General features: G+C 36.9%; 1 protein-coding gene across 2 annotated transcripts; it reads left to right on the top strand.

The window, feature by feature from the left end:
• The first annotated feature begins 1748 nt into the window (after nucleotides 1-1748).
• FBXO8 (F-box protein 8) lies at nucleotides 1749-22462 on the top strand. Of its 2 annotated transcripts, none has more exons than XM_061474943.1 (6): nucleotides 1749-2016; nucleotides 7498-7837; nucleotides 10074-10200; nucleotides 17640-17758; nucleotides 19301-19497; nucleotides 20290-22462. In XM_061474943.1, exons 2-6 carry the CDS (start codon nucleotides 7509-7511, stop codon nucleotides 20475-20477), a joined length of 960 nt encoding a protein of 319 aa, XP_061330927.1. In that variant the 5' UTR covers nucleotides 1749-2016; nucleotides 7498-7508; the 3' UTR covers nucleotides 20478-22462. The 2 variants fall into 2 exon arrangements, with proteins under 2 accessions (XP_061330927.1, XP_061330919.1); XM_061474935.1 differs by having other exon boundaries at nucleotides 7501-7837.
• The last annotated feature ends 589 nt before the right edge of the window (nucleotides 22463-23051 follow it).

Consider the following 23051-nt stretch of genomic DNA (forward strand, 5'->3'; position numbering starts at 1 on the left):
ATATTTTTTCTTGCTGACACCTGACATTCAGACCAAACACTCCAAAGACATTATCATAACTCTTGACAGGTACTCCAGTTTGCAGCCTTGTTATTTGGTCGTATTCACTTTAGCAATAGGTCTTCCTGAAAGGATTTTCGACCACACACATCTATTGGGGGGGGGGGGGGGGCGGAAAAGCAAACCAAACCAACCAAACAACCCCAAACAAAGAAAATAATGCCAACAAAACCCACAACACCACCCAACAGTTAAAGCTTGCACTCCCAATGGTATGGGTTTATTTTGACGGGGGGTGCCTTTCCCTCCCCCGCCCCTCTTCTTGTGTCTCTATGATGCTCAAATCAACAATCATCAAGATGAAGGAAGATCTTAACACGTGTTCTGCCCTTTTTAAAGTATTTTCTTCCTATTTAATTATCAGGTTCTTGCTCTTTAATCATTAGGGTCGTGACAGAACTATACAATACTCTTTGTTAAAAGCTAGGGACAATTCAACCTCAAGCATTTGGAAACTGAGGCAGCTGTTTTTCCCACCTCACCTTACAAAGTGATCCACCCTATGGTTTTGCCAACCTAACCAGATCTCAAGACAAATCTCAAAGAGTCTGCTGTAAAACTGAAGCACTAATCTGCAACACAAATACTCACAGAAGACACTCTCACAGGAATTCATCTAACCATACAGGCTGTTTCCCAAAATCATCAACAATCCTTTCTATACCATGCCTCTGGATGTAAAAACTGGCAACTGCCATTAGTACAAACTATACAGCTTGGGAGAGCATACAAATAACAGTTAAGTAGGTAGAAAAATAATACTTTGGGAAGGTGTACACTAAAAAGTGGCATATAAGTTTTGCCTGTAAGAATTCGTGACAGAACAGTTACAGAACATTGGCTACCCAGAGTAAAATCAGGTATAACAAAGTTTTAATATAGAACCACATATAGTTTATAAAGAACAACTCTCAAAACTGCTTACGGTATTCAAAGAGGCAATGAATGTCAAAAAAAAAAACAAAAAACAACTAACACACAAAAAACCCCACCCAACCCCCACAAAAAAAACCCACAAACATGCAAGTTACCAAATATTTTAGAGTTGTAAACACTGAAATGCCTAACGAAAAAGACTTGTTTTCGTTATTCATATGATCCTTAAGGTCCCTTCCAACCTAGTTTACTACGATTTTGTGACTCTTCTGTTACATGGGATGGGGAGATGGAGGGGAACACCCTTATACCCAGACGCAAAATCATCAAACAGTGGACTTCGCTACCGTGCCGGCTGCCGCAGACACACTCAGGACACACACCATGTTTGCAAACGAGTGAACCGCACAAGGAGCTGCATGTCACAGGCCGGTTGTCCTGGGCGCCATCAAAACACCGGCGGAAAAAAAAAAAAAAAAAATCGTGTCCCAGCCGTAGGCAACGTCGACCGCTGTCCCGGAGCCGCGCCAGCGCACCGAGCCGAACTCGCAAGAGCGGGACGGGCTCCCCAGCTGCCACTGCTCAACCCCAGACCCGCGGAGGCCAGGCCTCCCCCGCTCCGCCCCGCGATTCAGTCCAGGAGGAGAGGGAGTGCTCTGGGCTCGGAGCCAGCCCCTGCCCCGAAAGGGATACCGACGCTCACCCGCGCCCACTGCCGCCCCTGCTGCCGGACCCCCACCTACTCCGAAAAGCGGCTGCCCCGCTACCTCTCCTCAAGACTGCTGCGGCTGCAACCGCCGGCGGGTACAGACCGAATCTACCGCCGCAACACCCAACAGCTGCTTCCGCTTCCTGCGCGTCCCGCGAGGTGACGTCACTTCCAGCAAAAACAGCAAACGTCAAACCTGCCAGGCAAGGGGACAGGGTGCTGGCGGTCTCTCTGCTTGCTGAGGGGTTTCTGCTGCTCTCACCGCCTCTCGCACCGCCGGGGGCTGCTCAGCCACCTCCTGCCCGGCGAGGCTCACGCACGGACTCGGGCCGGGCTCGTCGCGGCGGCGGTTGGGACCCGAACTCGCACAGGTACGGACCCTGCGGCTTTCCCTTGGGGAACCGGTGACTGCGGATGGGCGAGTCGCGCATCCAATCGAAAGCCGGGGCCACTGGGGAGGCCCAATGGCTCCGGGGGGCGGCACCCGCGGGGCTAGGATCGCCGGTGCCCGGTGGCTGGAGTTCTGCCGTGTCCCGGCCTGCGGCAGCAGAGGTCTCGGTTCCTGTTCGTGGGAGGTGGCGAGCGGGACGGTTTTGGTGTTCTTTGGGCGGCGGGAGTGCAGCCGCGGCCCTCGGCGAGGGGGTTCCTAGGGCGCTTCTGTCAGCTGGGGCGGCCCTGAGCGTGAGGGACTTGCTGTGCCCCTGGAGCCGCCGCGTAGTTGCCTTGAGTTGGGTTTGAAAGGCACTTCCGTCAAGGTATCGCAGGCCTCGGTAACCAGTACAGCTGCGACGAACGAAGCTTCAGGTTCGGTAACGCGGAGGAAGAAACATTTCCCTGTTCGGATAATCGCGGTAGCCAAGCGGCAGCTGTAGGACTCAGTTGCCATGAGGTGGAGAGCGTTTATATCGAATGTCGGGTTTTGTTTCATAAAGCAGAAACCAGTACCAATACAGCATTGTAGGATACATTTAGCTTTTAGTATCCTTCAACACTGCAGAAGAATTTATTGTGCACTAACAAAGCGACATGCAGAAGACATAATTAAAATTGAAAGCAGACTCTTGACAGATAACAGACAGAGCCAGAGAATATCAGCAATCCATAAGCAAGCTTGTTATTTTTACTGTGACAGTTATTACAGTCAAGCTGTCAAAAGGTCTCTGTTAAATAAAGTTACATAACTGGAATTTTTGAGACATTTGAGAAACGTACATTTGAGTGGAGAGAACGGTGATGGAAAGTGTATGTTCAAAATAATTTAAAACTATAATTCTAGACACCTTACTTAAAAGTCTTTGTAATAACAGTTAGTTTACACATCTTGTTTCATGAATGATTTCTCAAAGCATTAATCCTGGATTACTACAGAGTTTATAGGGAAAACAAGATGTGATATAACAAATGGCATATAAACTGGCATATATAGCTACACACATACAAAAGCTTGTGAATTTCCAGTGGCTGGTTCTCAAATGGTTTAAATTGTCTCATTTTGTTTCTTCTCTGAAATTTCTTCATTTGGTACTTTGAAGAGGAAATTTCATTTTTTAATCATTTTTTAATATTAAAGATACCTTTAAAATTATTTCTGCAGTGATATCCTCTGTATAAGTATGTGAGTGCATTTTAAGAAGGCCAGTTTATTGAATGACACAGAATGTTTTTTTTTTTTCTGTCTTGAAGCCATTTCTAGTGTCAGATAATTTGGAAGTGCTTATGTTGTTGGTGATTATAGCAGTTAGCTTTTGTGTGGGGAGAAGAACCCTGTGAGCCCTGACAGGAACTGTTGATAATTTTGTTAGCTCAGTATTCCTTAATGGAAAGTATTTTGTGAACAGGAACTTCTAGCTGAATATTTCAATAAAGGTATTACACTAGCAACTTTGGTTTTGGATATTTGGATATTTGATTTTGGTCCTTTGTGACCACTACCAAATTCTTTACAAGTACTATGTACTGAGCATGAAGATAATCTGACTTTGAAGAGGTTTAAAAGCTATAATAAGATTGCCAGATGCTTACCTGGTACCATAAATTCACTTGATAACTGACTGGGCACAGCCCTTCTGTGGACTGTTTATGGTAATGCTGCTGGTCATCTTCTCTCGTCTTCCTGGTGTATTATGATTATGAATCTTGTCACCATATAATTCTTAAATGATCTTCAGAGCCTTGAGTTTCCTGTTACTACTTTTTTTTCTTTTATTTAAACTATGATAAATAATTATTTTCAGAAGATTTTTGACAGTTGGGAGATAACAAATGTGTATAGAAATGTGGTTTTGTTATAATGATATCAAATTATGTGAAAAAAGGTAGAAAAAAATTACTAGCAAAATAATTTCTCTAATCTGTTTTACAAAAAGTTAGCTGACAGATTTATGCATTTAGCAGAGTGTTCCTTTCTCTCTACCTGACATATATTGTTTGCATAGAATAGGTTCTCTCATTTCATCTTTTGTGAAATGTAAGGTTTAATACTGCAGTGTCATCATATTTCTTCTTGCTGATTTCCATTGTCTTAAGGACTTGAAATAATAAAGAAGGATTATTAAAGCATTGCTCTTGGTTCTCTCTGTCCCTGAAACTAGTATTTTGGTCTTAGCTATTTTATTATTTATAGTCAGTGCTATATTTTCAGGCAGATTTTGTTTTTACATGAAAAGCTGCACTGAGAAAGTGTGCAGATTATACTGGAGTTACACCTAGATGTGTATGTATACATTTACCTCTTTTGAAACTTACATAATTGAATCGAAAGGTCATTATTATTCAGTCCTTCAGATCATCTGATATCTTCTGAGAGTGAAACAGCCTCTAAATTTGACATCTGCATATTTGAAAGTAAAATGCCTTGTTGGCGGTGTTCAGTTTACTCAGGGCTAAGATCAAGAATTGGTTGAAGCCTCCCAAGATGTTTAAATTCCTTTAGATATACAGTACTGCTTACCAAGTACTTGAGTAACTAGCAAGCTCAGATACAATGACTGGCAAAATAGGAGCTTTTTTTATCTTAATTGAACCCTCTAGCACAGTGATAGTAGCCCTTTCTGAAATGTTGCACATGCTCAGAAATATTGTATTTCTTGTCTGCTCTTTTTATCCATTGGGAAAGTTACCTCCATCGAGCCCTTGGGTGTTACAGCCTACCCACACAAGTTGGTGTTTAGCTTCGTTCTTCACTGCTCATCACTGTATACTCTGCCAGCTTAGCAGGGGCAATAGCAGCAACAGTTGGAGTTGGAGCAGACTTGATGAGCTTATGCTTGTAGTCCTGAATGCCAGTTCTGGCACGCCTGCCACTGATTCATTTAATAGCTCTTGATTTTATTCTAACAGTGGTTGGTGATCCTCCTTTGGGATGAAAGTTAGTAACTTCCTTCTCCTTGGAGAGATGTAGTTGTTCAAAACCAGAAAAAGGTAGCACTGAGCAACCGCATCTCTTTTCTAAAAGTTGCTACCTTATATTTTAATCTAGCTTAGCAATGAAAAATAAAGGCAGAGTTCTTCATCTTGTGAAGAAATATGTTTTATATACAGCTGAAACTTTCATAATTGCAAACACCAGCATTAATTACCAAGACCTACTTTCATCATCCTTGAGTTGTCACTTTTTACATGGCAGATTGTGGCATAGCTTCCACTCATGAAACAGCTTTACCGTAGCCCTAAGGACTTTTAAAAATTTTTATGCTGTTCTCAAGAAAATGAGAATACCTTCTTTATGCATACATTCTTGCAGCCAGTGGTATATCCTACTTGTGGTTGCAACTCAGTAAGCCTTATTTTTAATTGCCTGGTAATTTATAGAAGTTGATCATGGTTTAATCTGTCTCTGTACAATAAAAAAAAAAAAATAAGTCAAATGTTTGTACAAGAAATACGAATAATAATAATAATGATGAATTTATGTAAAATCTTGCATATTACTAAATTGAATATAATACATATGACTATAGTTTCTTCACAACTTTGGCCTTATCTAGGAATAAATTCTTAAACTTGCCCTGAATGGATGGTTATGTAGATAACAGCTTCACTAGCCAGATGAACCTGTCTTGTGTTGACTTCCATCTTGATTGTGGTGGGGTTTTTTTCCTGTACTTTATCTAATTTCTCCATTTTCTCCCATAATTACTCATCGCATTCATGGCTTGTTTCTTTCAGCTTATGTAGAACAGTTTCCATTCATGTCCAACCTTAAATAGTGTTAAAACCCTGTTTTTCATTTCCCATGCTAATAGAATATGCATAATTTCAAATACACGTGAGATCTTAGCAGACCAGACCATCAGTGTTTCTTTTTTGAAAATCAGCATTGGGAACCTACAGATTACTGGTATGATTACTTTAGTGATCTGTCATCATAATAAAGGTTGAAAAATGATCACCATATATATACTACTTGTGATAAGGTTACGATAACATTATCATACTGAATTACTAAGATTTATCATACTATTTTTCCCTCTTGATAAATATAGGTGGTTACCGAAATTTAAGTTATGGCATTCAGAAATCTTGACAACTAACTAAGTCATTCAGGATCTGTTCTCTTTGTTCTCATCTGCAGCGAAGTTTGACAAAAAATAAAAACCCCACAGTGATAAGTAAAATATGGAAGTCTTATTCTGAAGTTTTTATGCTACTGTGCAGGAAACCTTGAAAAGATATTTTGGTATTTTGGTTGCTGTCATGGTTTAAACCCAGCTGGTAACTCAGAACCATGCAGCCGCTCACTCACTCCCCCCCCCCCCCCACTTTCTCCCTCCACTCCCAGAGGGATGGGGAAGAGAATCAAAAGAATGTAAATCCCACGGGTTGAGATGAGAACAGTCCAGTAACTGAGGTATAACACAAAACCACTACTGCTACCGCCAGTAATAGTAATAATGATAAGGGAAATAACAAGGGGAGAGAATATAAAACTAAAAGGGGAAAAGATAACAATAAATACAGGTGATGCACAATTGCTCACCACCCGCCAACCAATACCCAGCCAAACCCGAGCAGCGATCTGGGCCTTCCGGGTAACTCCCCCTGATTTACATACTGGGCATGATGCGCTGTGGTATGGAATACCCCTTTGGCTAGTTTGGGTAAGGTGTCCTGTCTCTGCTTCCTCCTGGCTTCCCGTGCCCCTTCTCACTGGCAGAGCGTGAGAGACTGGAAAGTCCTTGATCGGAATAAACATGACTTAGCAACAACTAAAAGCCTTATTGTGTTATCAGTGTTGTTCTCAGACTAAAGTCGGAAACACAGCAGTGCATCGCTTATTAAGAAGGAGAAAAATAGCTGTTACAGCTGAACCCAGGAGAGTTGCTCAGAAACAAGAAACTGACAAGAAACAATGAATCCTTTATGCATTATCATTAAAGTTTTTAAACTTTGTATTAATGTCAGGCACAGCCTAATTTTGTGTGCTTCTCACTATTCAGGACATTGTTATATCTTCTTACATTTTATAGCACTTCACTGACTCTACATAAGATATTTTTATTACATTTTAAAGGAAGTTTGAAGATAATAATTCTAAATGTTCTGAAGGTTAAGGCTTCTTAACTTGCATAGGACATAGATAATGTTTGTTACTATTCACAGAAGCTTAGTATTAATTTTATAACTCTTCAAGCACAAAAGCTTTTGTAAAAATATCAATTTTTATGGTTTTTTTTTCAGTATTTATTCAGTTGCTCCACTGAAGACAGATTATATTGTCAGCATAACTTTGACAAAACTCACCTTTTTCTACTCGGATCAGTCCTAAAGTTTTATTTTTCTAGTGTGTGCTGAGTCTGTCTTGCAAATATTCATAAATAGCTGGCAACATTTAATTTGGATTTTATGTCCAGCAGGCTCACAGATGGGTCAGGGACTCTGGAGAGTTGCTAGGAGCCAGCAACTGCAACACCAAGGATACAGTGGACAAGGCTATTTTACCAGAGAACATGGTAGGAGGATAGCTACCAACAGTGTTTCCAATACAAGCCATCGAAAACAAGCCCAAGGAGGCATTGATATCTACCACCTGTTGAAGACCAGAAAAACTAAAGAACAAGAAGGATTCATTAACCTGGAAATGCTGCCACCAGAGCTTAGTTTTACCATTTTGTCATACCTGAATGCAACTGATCTCTGTCTAGCTTCATGCGTCTGGCAGGATCTTGCTAATGATGAGCTTCTTTGGCAAGGGTAAGCAAAATAAGTAAATAAATTTTAAAAAATCACCTGGACATAAATATAAATAATTATCAGATTTTAAATTTGTCTCAATATATGATTTTTGTCACAGTAACCTTAGAAAAGGGTTTGCTAAGTTAAATGAGATTTGACACAGGGGAAATATGAATATAGTTTAAAAATGTGTTATTCTGGATTTCTAATTACAATCAGGTAGTAACAGATTACTACATACGTAAGTGTGCTTGGCACAAGTATACATGTGTATTACTGCACACTCATTGTTTGATATATCATGAGGGAAAAAATAAGGACTTGACTTTGGTATTAGCTCAAAGCACATCTCAAATGTATGTATTATTACTTCTCTGAACCTCAAACAAATATCTGGCTTAAGCAAACAGACCTATTCAGCAGGAAATCCAGGTAGAAAGGGATTCTAACTCATCTAATACACTTGTCTTAGTGCAACTGAAGTGTATATATGTTTTTTTGGAAGATGGTGATGAAAGGGGGGAAGAAAAGGTCAGTTCTGCACGTGTCAGGTGGAATTTCTGCAGTCTAACGGTTGAAAAACATTTATATACATACAGAGAGTTTGTATGTCCAGGAAACAAAGAAATGCTCTACCAAATAGTGTAAGATAAAAATTTAATTAAAACTATTTTCTTTGATATTTGATGTTTTGCAACACTAGGAAAGACTCATGAAATCATACTTATTTTTAGAGTAGATGGTCAGCCGAACTTGTATCTTTTTTCACATTATATTCTTACCTTTTAACTTAACAGACAGTAAGAAGTATTACTGCTGGGTTGTTGTTCAGGTCCTGTTTAATTCCCTTTCATTGTGTTCTACGTCTCTTCCTTCATCTATTTCTTTGCCTCTCTGCATTTGAGTTAAGCAGCTTCCCTTCTTATCATGCTTTATGAACTCAGCAATAGGGTTAATGCAATTATAACTTCTTAGTCACAATTGTTCTACTGTTGGGGACTATTTTCTTAGTAGGAAACAGGAATTCTAGTGAAGATCCTGCTAACCTTCTAAGTTTATGTTGGTATCCATTGTATTTTACTCAGTTCTTGGTATAAAAAAACCACACTAAATACAAATAAATTCCCTGGACCAAAGATAATAGAGATTCTTAATTGTATATAGTATATATTCTTAACATACAAGGGAAAAAAAAATACATATTTTCCACAGAGTTCATCCTAGGAAATAGCTCAATCATTTTTAGTAAAATTTTCCCAAATAGTACTCAGTTCAGAGTATACACGTTGTTAGTGAAAATGTGTCCTGATTTAGCAAATTAATAAAGATTTCAATTTGAATAATCTCTATAGATGTCTTAGTTTTCAACATTACGTATGCATTGGGATATGTTTGATTTTTAGGCTTTGGCAAGCCCTGTGACTGCAGTTCTGAATCCAGTCCAAATTAAACCCATGTTCCTGAACTGAAAACAAAGTCACTTCCCACGTCCTCAGTGGCTACCTGCTGGGTCCTAAACATTGTGTCTAATTATTTGCAAAACAGATGCGTTGAAGCAGAACTACCAGTTCAATAAGGAATCTAGATAACAAATTGATTGCCCAGGAAGTGGAAGTTCAAGGCGATTTTAGATGGTGTCATCAAAGAGACTGAGATGAACATAAGCCGATGAAACTGAGATATGGAGTCAGGGTGTGATGAGAGGGAAAGAAACTGAGAAGTAATGGAAGATATAAAGGGATGGGGCTGGATTGAAGAACTGGGACTGGTCAAGACTGGAAAGAGGCCAGGTGGGTGGAAAAGGACAGTCAAGGAAAGCAATAAGTTAATGGCATAATTTTGTGCAGATGTAGTGTCCCACTCACTGTACAACTGGGGCACAGGAAAAGAAGCACAATTTTTTAATCTGTCATACTGCTGCAGAGCAACTTGTCACAGTTACCCACTGTTCAAATACTAGAAGTGACAGAAGTCTCAGCTATGTGGATGTTGTTATGATGCCACCTACTGGGACATGTTTTGAGATTGCACTCAAGAACACCAAAACCTGTGAGAAGAAAATGATAATCATATAACTGAAAACTTCAGCAACACACATATAAAAGGATTAACAACTAAGTGTAACAAGCAACCTATTTCTAACTTTTCCTATAATTTGAGTATTTGACTTTGCAGTCTTGATTACATTTTGCTTCTGTAAAATACATGAAATACAGAAAGGAATTTTGATAATAGACTAATTCTATTTTCACAGGTTGTGCAAATCCACTTGGGGTCACTGTTCTATATACAATAAGAATCCACCTCTAGGATTTTCTTTTAGAAAATTGTATATGCAGCTAGATGAGGGCAGTCTCACCTTTAATGCCAACCCTGATGAGGTAAGTGAACTGTTATTGATAGTAGCAAACAGTTAAATAATTGTGATTGTTGTTTTATAATCATAGCTGTATTAAATGCTAAGTTTTAATAGTTGTTGTTTGGGTTTGGTTTTTTTTTTTTGTTTTAACATAGGAATGGTTAATAGTAAGTTACAGCCCTATCCTGATAATTTTTGCAGATGGTACCTGTGCACATCATTAACATGGCTTGCTTCTTAAGCACTCTGTACAGTGGTCTGACCTATGAATTCCAGAAATTCATAACCTCATACTGACTTAGGAATGAGACAGGTATCCTGTACTGTGGAGACAGTGGTGAATTTAAAATGAATGATAATAGGCCTGCAGAGTTAGTTTGATCCCACATCAGTTATAGCAGGGTAGTTAAAGTAACACAAATTACTTCTATGAAATTTATGGTTTCTTATAAGAGATTTTTTTAAAGTATTTCCACTATCAAGGAGCAAATCTTGAAATAGTATGAAAATAATACTATGAACTATTCTAAAGATCGGTTTGATTTGATATCTGTGGATGTTTATTATGCATAATCTTTCTTTATAGTATGTAACAACATAGTTATTTTCAAAAAATACCCCCTGTCAATCTAGAAGGTTTCCATATATTAATGCATGAAACTAACTGGGAAAGTCAGTTTCTGCTTTCACTCTGTCACCTTTCAAAGAAGAAAAGAGCTTGAAAGTAGACAGCTTTTGCCTGGGAGATATGCAATTAATGCCCAAGTGACAAAGAGAGCCTTTTGTGTAGGAAACCAGACTCCTGCTTCATGTTTCCTAGGAAAAGGTGGTACATAGTACAGAACAAAAAGTAGTGTTAACTTCCTGAATGTATTTGCACATACAGAAGGAAGTGGTAATTGAATAAATCCAAAGTAGGAAGAGGATTAAGAGACATGAAAAGGTACACTTCTAGGAGCAAATAGTTCACTCTGCTGATATACACAAAACACAAACATGTAACTGCAGGGTGAAATAAATAAACCAGTTGTATCGTTACAATAATGTCATGTTGTTTAATTCTTGCTTTATCTCATATTCTGCTTGATAATAACTACTCTTATCAGTCACAAATTACAATATTTTGTAATTTCTCTGTTAGAGCTCTGCCTTGAACTGTTATACAAAGTGCCACTTGAGTGATTAGCATTGATTTTCAGCAGGATTTTAGTGAATTTAGTAGTAAATGTAAAATTTTCTAAATGAAACGCAATATTTAGGTAACTTAAATGTTTTTAAGAATATATCAAGTTTTAGTTGGTAACAGCTTTGTCTACCCAAATTTCTCTTTGTCTTTCAATTTGCTTTAACGTTTGTTGTTTTTTTTTTACACTTATACCTTCATTTATAGTATGCTGTTGTATTCCAATCTAATTTAAAGTAATCTTGGCAGGTTTAAAGCATTTGGAGTCTTCACAAAAGGCACTGGATAAAAAAATCGTTATTTTACAAGTTCTGCAAATTAGAGCTACCTTGTAGTATACCTAAATTAGTTATTAAATTTATTATCCTACACTTACTTTTTCTGGCTTCATTATGGTATATTGTACAATAGTAGTACAAATGGCCTACTTCAGGCCTAATGAGAGACAAGAACCTCAGGATACCTCCTAAGGGCTTCTGTTCCTCTCTCCCTGTGGAGCACCATAGCCTGGTAGGAATCATTCAGGGCCTGAGTTTCAGGAGAATTCACAAATACTATTGCTTGTATTGTTCACGACTGTGGTATTGGCAGCATTATGACTGTAAGGACACTGTGACTGGAATATATGATATGACATGACATTCCACTATTACAAATTGCATCTCCGAATTTCCTGCCAAACTCTGCTTTACATTTGATAACAGACCTGATCAAATTACTATAAAAATAGGAATACTTACAGCCACAGGAGCAAGATTCTCCAAAGGACACCTCCCATGTCATGAAAATGGGTAACCAGGCTCCACAGCAACAGCTCCAGAGCTAGCGGTGGCTCACGGGGTAGGGAAGAGCATCTACACACTTTGTGGTAGGATTCTCTGGTTAGCCATTGTTGTGTGCATGGTGTTGTGGTATCTGCTGTAATTTAATGTACTGATCGTGTGCATGAGCTTGCATAATACATAGCAGGTGCTCACATTCTGCTGAAAGGATGTGCCTAATCACATTACACGTAATCTAAAACAAAAAAGCTAAAAAACTCCAGTGCATGTTTGGTTTCTCTTTTTTTGTTTGTTGGTTGGTTTTGGTTTTAGGTTTGTGGGTTGTTTTGTTTTTTTTTTTTGTTTAGTGTTTGGTTTGGTTTTTTCATATTGGCAGCACCATTGTAGCCAAGATTTTGGAGCTTGTTTTTTGTTTCCTGGGGAGGAGGGATGGTTTAGTGTTAGTATTAACACTTGAATATGAATATTATGTTGTTCAATCTGCCTACGTGGTCTCTGTTATATTTTATTCTAAAGAGTGTATGGTGTATGCGAAGTGTTTCTCATGCAGTGCTCATTTCATACCTCACATGCTTATGACTTTGAATTTGTAAGCAAACAGAAGTTATTTCTCACTGTTTTGTATATGTTTCTAATTCCCTACAAGATATTTTGTCAAGTTTATTACATAGAGCTATGTTACGTAGTTAAAATTGGAACTGAAGGTGGAAAGATTGGTCAGGAAAGATTTTTTGTTTGGATTTTTGTTTTGTTTTGTTTTACATAGTGATAATGATTCTAACTGATGCTGTTTAATAGCATTTGTTTTTATGGATCTATTGGAATCTGGACTGTACTGAAATCTCAGACTTAAATGAGGTCAGGATTTCCTTTACGTACCATAATAACAATAAAGTACAGTAAGACAGTGCTTATGCTAAACCTGGCTTTCCACTCTTCCGATTGTCTTATTTGTTACCAACTACCCTTAGTTTTTGTTAGGGAGGTCAGTTTTCTGACCTCTTCTTGATTGTAAAGGAATTGTTAGCCACATGCATAAAGCTACCTTACCTGACTTTTAATTATAGTCTGCAGATGATGGAATATTTACTGTACTGTATATTTCTAGCCCAATTTTTTGAAAACTTACCCTATTTCATAGGGACCTACTAAGCGAGCCAATTTTGATATGCACTGATTTATCAAATATTAAAAGTATGTGTATGTCGTAGAGGGAAGATGTTCTTTTGTGTGATTTATCTGGAAAGGTGGAACGAACCAGAAAGCTGAAACCTTTTGAAAACTCTACATTAGAGTCAGAGATCTTTAATCGTGTAAATTATTAACTATGGATTCCATGTAACATGAGAAATATTTGTACTTATGATTTCTGCCATCATGACTGTGTATCACTGAGACTGTATTTTAAAGACATACAGTGAAAGAGACACTGTAATGTGATGTTCTGTATGGTGTCCACATTTGTCAACAACTTGATTTGTAACTTGGGAGCTAAGAATCACAAAAATTTCTGTTGGAAAATATGACATCAGTACTGCGTCTTTTGTTTCAGAAAATGCACCATAAAATGTATTAAGATATTGCATTTCCTTAGAAAAATGGGAGTAGTAATACCATACATGTCTAATTAGTATTTACTAGTAATGCTAGTGTCACCTAGAAGCCCTAATTAGCAGTTGAGGCCCTACGATGCCAGATACATACTAGCCCTAAATAATTTATCTAAGTAATTAAGCTAGTATATAAATTTGAATTCCTGTTCCCTGAGCTTTTAGTTAATAATGTTTTAATTTTGTTGGTGATCAAAATAGTCTTTTTTTTTAATACAGTAGGGACTAGAAAGAAATTAGCATTTTATGTTGATATATGTTATCCTACCAAAATGTAAAAGCATATAATTTGCAGAATTATAAATTGCCTAACAATATTAATATACTTTCTAGTGATTTCCTTAGTCACCTGTTAAAATTTTTTAAACTAAGCAAATTGAGCATGTGTACAACCATTTATGTGAAATTTGTTGCTGTAGACAAATGTATGTGTCATATTTTCTTGCACTGCTTTTAAATAGGCATTGTGTAAAAAGCCTCAGTGTTTCCTAACTCGAACTTTGCAACAATTCCATTTAAATATTAAAAAGAGAAATCATGTATATGGCTAGAAAAATGCTGATTCCAAAATTTCTATGCGAATAATTTAAAATATCTGGTTTGTTTTGTATACATATCTAAACAGAGATGGCAAAGGCAACTACAAAAATTTTAATACTGTCTGCTGTATTAAAATATTCTGAAAGTACTCTTAGCAGAGAATAAAACCAATGCAGAAGTGAAACCAATTATGAAAAAGAAAACTCTTTTCGTTTACATATCCTGTATGGATATAAATTAATGGAAAACTTCTTAGGAACAGGTAGAAAGTAAGCAAGGAGTGTCAGTCCTGTAGCAGAATAGATTGGTAAAACAAGCGTTGTGTGACTGGGAAAAAATGAGTAACTGTAAAAATAACATTGAAATACAACAAATGGTTACTATTAGTCTATAGTTATGATTGATTATTATTTGCATGTGATAATTTAAATCAACACTTTAATACATGGCAATTTTATCCAGAGCTGTCTGAAATTCAGAGGTAATATTCTTGCCACAGAGGCAAGGTATCCTTAAGGCATCTTTCCTAATTCTCTAATGTTAAGAACATTACAGTGACAAGCAGGCTCCTCATATAAGTTAGGCAGACACAGATCTGCTGGAAATCTTGGCTGTTACACTGTTCACCTAATTACTCTTCTACTACATCAGAATTAGAAGAACATACTATGTGTGTGCTCATTCCTCGGTGTTAAAACCACCTCTTCAGACCTGGTAGGTAGTGGCACAGATCTGCCAACCTGACTTCAGTCACATGTATCCTAAGAGAATCACCAGATGACTGGTAATCTTGGCATCTATTTTAATAATGTGTAGGACTAGTTATTTCAGCTAGCATACCTGCCACAAGCGATCATTTTGGCTACCAGAAGTGATTTATTTGAAGTGAAGGTTCTGAGAGGAATTCAAGGCAGTGTTTACAGTGTTACAAAAAGCTGATTTGATGACATGCTGTAAATCTTGTAAATAAATTTCATTTCCTGTGAGCCAAACTTTAAGGACTTTAAAGAGAAATCAGGTTTCTATTGTTGCAAAGTGTTTGTTGTTGTTGAGAAAGAAATAAAAGGTGCCTAAAAATGATGGCATGTGCTGAAGTATTTTTTATTTATGCCCTGTTCATTTGTGAAGGAGATGAGGAAAATAAATTACGAGACTGCATTCACAGAGAAAGATACTGTTAAGCATTATGTGTGGTGGGGGGAGAGATTGGGAATTAGAGACAGGGAATAAAAGTGCTTTGCAAAGACGTGGTTAGACTGTCAGGTGAAGATTGTACCTTGGGATGAAATCTAATGCATGAAATAAATTACTTATGGCATTTACTGTCACAGTGAAACCAACTCACTGTATGTCTTAAAGAAGGTGTTATTTTTATCCTGCCTCGTATGATATGCCAGGTATTTTCCGGGTATGTGGCTGAGGTGTTTGTTAAATAATTGTAGCAGGAATATTACCGAGACTCCCTTTCCAGGCTTCAGTTTGTATTACCTTAAGCAAATACTTATTACTGAAGCAAATGCGTCTCATTAAGTGAGGATATATGTAGAGGGTATATATGTATGTTCTGCTGCTAGTCTTTTATAAATTGCCAAAATACTTGAGGTATTAATGCATAGTTCATTTTGATCTCCCATTTTAGTTTACTATTTAGCTCTAATTCAAGAAAGCGCTTTACCTTATGTTGACCATCCATATTATGGAAAAAGTTAAATATGATGTAGTTTGGACTTAAATGTAAGCTTGCAATGAAATACATGTTTCATTACAGTCCTAAATGGAGATTCTTCTTAAAATCTGGGCCTAAAAATGCTAGGATTTTTTCTTTTTTTGGTTTTGCCTATATAAAACCTTTTAATTTATTTTCTATAACATTCTTTTAATAAACAAAAAAAAAAAAAGTGCTAATGAACTTCTATTTTCTATAAATATATAAGCAAAAATTATGGACCGGTAAAACCAGATAATGTTACAGGTATTTGTTGTTTTTTCACTTGTGTTACCAGTATCTTAAGCGTGTATTCTAATTTATTTTTTGCTTGATAAAACTGAGACTTTGCTTTAGTAATCCATTTCATAAAACAACTTTCCAAACCTGCACTCAGTCCTTTATTTCTTTTTTAAGCAAAATTGAAGAGTACTGGGAAGTTAGTTATACACTGAATGACAGGTTGCCCCTACATTTTTATAGATGTAATGTAAACTAAAAGGGCAGACTTGCAAAATATTGTGAAGCCTAATATCAGAAGATTTATGAAAAAATATCTTAGAAGTATTTTAAAGGTGATTTAGGTTGTGGCCTTGGTACATTATTCTATGCAGAAATTCTCTGGCCTACACATTTTGCATTATTTCAACACTGTGGTATAGTCAGGAGATACTGTAGTTAAGTATTGTAACACTTTTTTGTAACAAATGCTCAAAACCTCTCCTAGCCCTTGCCAAATTGAATTGAAACTAGTTGGTTAGTTATTCTGAGGTTTAGATTTTTGTTGTTAAAAAATGTGAACATGTTAAAAGTCCATTAAGCTGGTGTTGATTTCTGAGATCGTAAGGAAAATAGTTTTATGCTTTGGGATATTTCAATGAACAGAAAGAATCCAGAATATCACTGGAATATTTTTAAATTAGATTTGGCATGTGTAGTCCGTGAGAAATGTGTGCTTGGCAAAGTGTGGAAAATTCTGGAAATCATAATATCAATATAAAGTATACAGAGTTCTATCTTTTTAAACTTTTTTTTTGTTAGACACAGTGTTCTTATTTTCTGTGTACGCATATTTATAAATGTTGATATTTACCTATGCTTTGAAATCTGCGTGCTTGTGTTTATTTGCATTATTGCACATTTAAACAAATGCATTTAATGCATCTATTTGAATGTGATACATTGTATACATGTGAGAACATTAATGTTTTAATATAAGGTACTAAAGACTGAACACATTATGGCTAAGATTTTCTTATTTAGAAAAGTTAAGAAATTAAAAGTTGTGGACCCTGCATCATTGTATATACGATTACAAAAGTATGAAAACCAAAATACTAGTCTACGCTAAAGAAATTAATAAAGAACTGACATGCTTGCTATAGGGTTCATAATTTTAAATTTCTTATTGTGAGTATATGTGAAATCTCAACCATAACAATAAATTGTTTCTTTGCATTTGATTTATAATTTTAGAGTTTATTGTGCATGTCGAAATGTGATTTTGAGAAAGAAGAATCATTCTGAAAAACAAATTAACTAATTAGTAGGATTAAGTTCATACACTGCCAAGCACAATACTTGTTCCTAAACACATTATGAAGATTAAGCGTATTTATACATGCATGTATTTTATCTCAGGGAGTCAACTACTTTATGTCCAAGGGCATACTAGATGATTCGCCAAAAGAAATAGCTAAGTTTATCTTTTGCACAAGAACACTAAATTGGAAGAAGCTGAGAATCTACCTTGATGAAAGGTAATCTGAATTTCTCTTGAGACATTTCCTATTCACTGTCAACGTACTGCACCATTCAACAATATTTTGCTTGTGTTGATATAATTTTATAGATGTGTAAATGCAACTAAGTAATGCTGCTGCTAAATCTGAACAGTTACTCAGTTCAAGTATTTATTAACTGTAACATTTTATAAGAACCCCTGAAAATACCACCTATAACAAGTAAATATCACATCCTGTGCTTTTTCTGCATTTTTGCAGTTCTGGACATGAATTGTTTTGAAGTTATAGTCGGCATGTAAACTGCACAGGATAATCTTGGTGCTGTATGACATTCAGATTTTATAGATATTTTGCTGCACTTTACCAAGCTATGGTAGCTTTTTAACTAATGTTGAATCATCTGACTAATATTGGGGTGTCTGGTATTTCTTGAATGGAAGTTAACACCCACCAATAGAGCATCCTCTTGGAGACAGCATGAACTGCAGTAGGGAACACTCTCCCTGCTGTAGCATGCTCTTCTGCCTCCACAATGCTTTCTCTTGCCCTCCAGGATACCCTCAGGTTGGGGTAGTGCAGTGTCAGGAGACAGGAGCATCAACATGTTTAAGAAAAGTTGAAAGAGGAGGAGAATAATAACTGGACGTAAACAGGAAGAGCAGAGGGGCAGCAGTGCTTCCAGCAGGAATCCTCTTCTGCTTTTCATTCTCCTCAGCCTGAATCACTAAAGGAGTAAAAGGAGTCATTCTGTAGTGGTATCACCACTGACAGTCCTGTGCTGTAAAACTTCAGATTATCAGTTTTTGTTGGCAATAGAAAAAATACAAACCCGTTTAACAGATGAGATTGCAAGTTAATATTAGCAACCCCTACTGCCATTCATCTTCTCTTCATAAACAGAGTGTAATCAGGCACTAAAAATAAAACTATGTTTCTAAATGTTGAAACTCCCCTCCTCGTACTGAAATGTTTAACAGAAAGGATAAACATACGAGAATATCCTTTGGTTCACTTCAAATTTACATCCAAATTTCCTTCAGATGTCTTTTGCACATCTGTGCACGTAAGCTAGTCTGAATCCCTTAGATGTTTCTGCGTTCAGTGGAAAATGCTTGAGACCATTGCACCCTGATGGACTTAGACTTAAAGAGGTTTTGTGAGCAAATTTTATCTAACTTAAGCCTGATTTTAACAATATAGTCCTGTAACGGCTTCTACTTAGGCACCAAAATGTGTGACACGCATGAATCTATTCCCTTTATTTTCTTTTTTAATGGTTTTGTCAGTTTAAAGGAGGTGAAGCCTCTATGTAGACTGTAATTGAATATGCATATAAAGTAACTTGGAATTCTGATTAGTATATATTTCTATAGTATTTGTTTACTATTGTGTCTGAAAAACAGGGGTTTATATTAGCTTGAATTGTTAGTGATAGTTTTGTTTGCAAAAGCCAAAGCTCATTAGCTATTCTAAAGCTTTCATTTTTATTTTTTAAACATACGTTTTCATATTTAAACAGTTAAACTTCTCTAATTATGTGGGATTTTATTCTACCAGGCGAGATGTTTTGGATGACCTTGTGACGCTGCATAACTTCAGAAATCAGTTCTTGCCAAATGCACTGAGAGAGTTCTTCAGACACATTCATGCTCCTGAGGAGCGTGGGGAGTACCTTGAGACTCTCATAACAAAGTTTTCTCACCGATTCTGTGCTTGTAACCCTGATTTGATGAGAGAGCTTGGCCTTAGCCCTGGTAAGCAAAAAAAGATTTGATTCAGTGGATCAGTCTTTGTATTTCTGGATGTTGTTACTGTTTATGATAGTTATAAAATCAGCACCTAAACAAGTATTTCTGAAAGGACAAACATGGCTTGGGATGGTTCAGTATACAGGCATCATCCCACTTGAGATAAAAAAAGACCGAAAAACACCCACACAGATGCTCTTCTTAGAACTAGCTGATAAGTGGGTTTTATTCTCTCATTATCTTTCCTTCAGTTTTTTCTGTGCTCAAGCTCTGTACTACCTTGAAGTTCCCTCTTGCAGTCTTACACACTTAACATTTTGCCTTGTGGATAGTCTCACAGAAATGAGAAGGAATTTTGGGCCTCACTGAAGTTAACAAGTATTTATAATTGCTGGGGGGTAGCCAGTTTTCAGCAGTGGGACTGCTTACATATTTAAAGATAAGCTTTAGCAGGATGTTGACCCTAGTTTGCAAAAACTTCAAGAATCTTTTTAAATGAATGTGCACAAAGCCCTTAGTAACTTTTGGATAACATAGAAATGTTGACAGATTTCTAAACGCTAATTTGGCAATGTGCTGACATTATTACTTTGAAAATTGCTATATTAAATTTTATTTCACTGGGATAAACTTTTGAGGTGTTATATATGTGTGTGTATACGTGTGTGTGTGTATATATATATATATATAATTATAAGCCCAGATGATGAAGACTATAAGGTACGTGGACAGGGAGCAATATTTTTAATGATCACAGTTTCCTTTCAACTTCTTTTTTATTTATTCTCTCTTGTCTAGATGCAGTTTACGTACTGTGTTACTCTTTGATTCTACTTTCCATTGACCTAACAAGCCCTCACGTGAAGAACAAAATGTCAAAGAGGGAATTCATCCGAAATACACGGCGAGCTGCACAGAATATCAGTGAAGATTTTGTAGGGCACCTTTATGACAACATCTACCTTATTGGCCACGTGGCTGCCTAAAAGCACAATTTCCTAGCACTTAAAATTTGTGATTTTCAAAAGCTACATCAATTCAAGAAATTATTTTGTAGAGATGGGGGTTATTTTAGTGCTGGTCATTCTAACCTCTGTATGCAATCAAAGTTTGTGTGTGTAAGTGTGTGTGTGTGTAAACTACCTTTTCTATCTATTTACCACGGGAATAGAAAGATTTGGAGATCTGTTTTTCATAAGTTTTTTAGTTTTGCACAAAACCACAGCCTGAAGCAGCCATTTACAAATGTTAAACTGACATTACGATCTAAGCTGACAAAGTGGTGGATTTGTGCATTAGATCTGCTTGAAACTTTAAGAAGTTCATTCTTTTTAGAATACCATGTAATATGTATATATTTAACTAAAGAGATTTATAATCATAATTATTTTATTGTAAAATATTTTAACTAAAATTTCTTCTTTTATCTCTTAAATGTTGTACTTCTTTCTTTTGAATTTTTTTACAGTGCTGACTACCTCAGATACATAATTTAGAGAAATATTGGTCTGAATACTCCAATAAAGTTTACTCTAGGAGATAGCAGAACACTTGTAAAATATCTAAGATGGTATCTAATACTGCATTGACTAACTTAAATTAGCATATTGCCAACCTGCTATTCACTCAGTTTTAAAGAAGATTATAACCGCTAGTTTAGATGAATCCTGATGTCATACAGGGACAGCCTAGGGAAATCATGCAGTTTACCTGGACAGTTTACTTAACCTATATTGCAGATGCTAGTTATTGGGGACATAGGACAACCACAATTATCTATTCAGCATGGTAAGAAAGGAAAAATCTCAACAGGGAAAGTGGTAGGGGCAGCTAACATATTGCTACTTTCAACTGCTTCCCTCAGTCTAGAAGTGTCAATGATGGAAATGCCTAGGCAAATATATACCAGATGACTCGTTGCTAAAGCTGTTAAAAACTGACTGTGCAAGATCAGAGCAGTGACTGTGCAGGACTGGAGAGGTGGCTTGGACTCGGATACTCCTTCTAAGTCTGACATGTAGCTAGGTTTTAAATAGTTCTGGATTTATGAAAATACTTCAGATATGGTCTTGGTCAGGTTGTGTTTCACATTTTCTGAAGTGCATAGAATATTAATAGTGCAACTGCTGTGCATGTGCAGGAACTGAATAAGGATTTGCCTGGTTTTTGTTCAGATATCTCATAGAGCAGTGCTTTTCTTAAATTGTCATACTGTGTAGTTGAAATCAGCTGTTCCTGATTATGTTTGTTTACATAATATTCAGCTATTGCTAGCATCTGGATTCATCATGGTAACAAGTAGATTTATCCTTTTTCCCTATCACACCATGAGGTGAGGTAGGAAGATACTCTTAGTTCTGTTTTACAGATTAGTCTGATTTTTGTGTGTGTGTGTGTGTGTGTAGAAAGCCTATGGCAGAGCAAAGGATTGGATGCAAGTCATCCTCCTCATAGGCATGCACTTTGCCCACACTGCTGCTTTCCATTTGGCACCTGGGGAGTGTTACATTTGTCTTGGATGCCAGAAGAACAATGACAATGACAGCACACAAAAGGGCTACATAAATGACAGGGAGGAAACAATGTAGCTACTGCTGCAATTTCAAGTGTTTAATACGTTTTGGTTATAGCTCTGGTCCACATGCAAAAATGCACCCAGAAAAAGCTGTGGGGTTTTTATTACTCTACTTTTAATCAAGAGAAAATGCCATTTGTATTTGTAGCATACACAGCCAAAGCCAGGAGCCAGCAGCAGCACAGCTATTTTTGAGGCAGGTTTTACAGTGTTCCTCCCCTCTCTTAGGATAACTTCATCCTGTATCATTTCATATATTTCAGGAAGCCCAAGGATGCATTCCACAGTGGTTGATTAGTATCAAGCACAAATAAAGATTATATGGTATGGTGGGGAGCTTTGTTTAACGCACAACTATCTGGTCCTGTTAAAACACAAAAACAAAACCAAAACAAAACAAGCTGAAAAACTTTTAACATTATCTGTAAAAACAATGATAAAGGATAAATATCTCTGTGCTCCTTAATGTGATCTTACGGAAACTGGAGAATATGGCTTTCTAGAAAACACTCCTCAAAAGTTACACACTTAACAAGAAGAATTCAGTGAATTTTGAAATTGCAACTATCTTATCAGGAAATGTTTTCTTCTCAAACCACAAATGCAGAGTGAGAGTCTCTTCTGACTAATGTTTATGTTAACATTAGTGATACTGGTTTTGATTTTTCTATTGATACAAGAGTATGAATTGCTAATTTGCATTTCTCTTAATTTCCAGTTACCCTCTGTTCTCATTCTCAAACAGATAGAGAACAAAGCCTCCAGGCAGACAGAACATGTTTTTTCTGGAATATCTGAGTACATCTATTAACAAGGTTTAGAAAGCTTCAGGGCCAGTGTAACAGCCAAGAAAATAAATTAGAAGCAGGATGATATGGTTAAAGTTTCCATAAGACACAAGTCCAGGGGAAGAGAAAAAAACAAAACAAAACCCTAATCACATACAGATAACAGCATCTGATCTTCACAACAGGATTTTGAACTG

Source organism: Pezoporus flaviventris, unplaced genomic scaffold (genome assembly GCF_033815535.1).
Source record: "Pezoporus flaviventris isolate CSIRO_AGI_PZ_B2104156 unplaced genomic scaffold, CSIRO_AGI_Pfla_v1 ptg000002l, whole genome shotgun sequence".
NCBI classification, from domain to species: domain Eukaryota; kingdom Metazoa; phylum Chordata; class Aves; order Psittaciformes; family Psittacidae; genus Pezoporus; species Pezoporus flaviventris.

Coding starts and splice junctions, on each gene's coding strand:
- FBXO8 (XM_061474943.1), top strand. CDS start 7,509: ATGGGTCAGGGACTCTGGAGAGTTGCTAGGAGCCAGCAACTGCAACAC. Junction 7,838..10,073: donor GATGAGCTTCTTTGGCAAGG/GTAAGCAAAATA, acceptor CTATTTTCACAG/GTTGTGCAAATCCACTTGGG. Junction 19,498..20,289: donor AGAGCTTGGCCTTAGCCCTG/GTAAGCAAAAAA, acceptor TCTCTTGTCTAG/ATGCAGTTTACGTACTGTGT.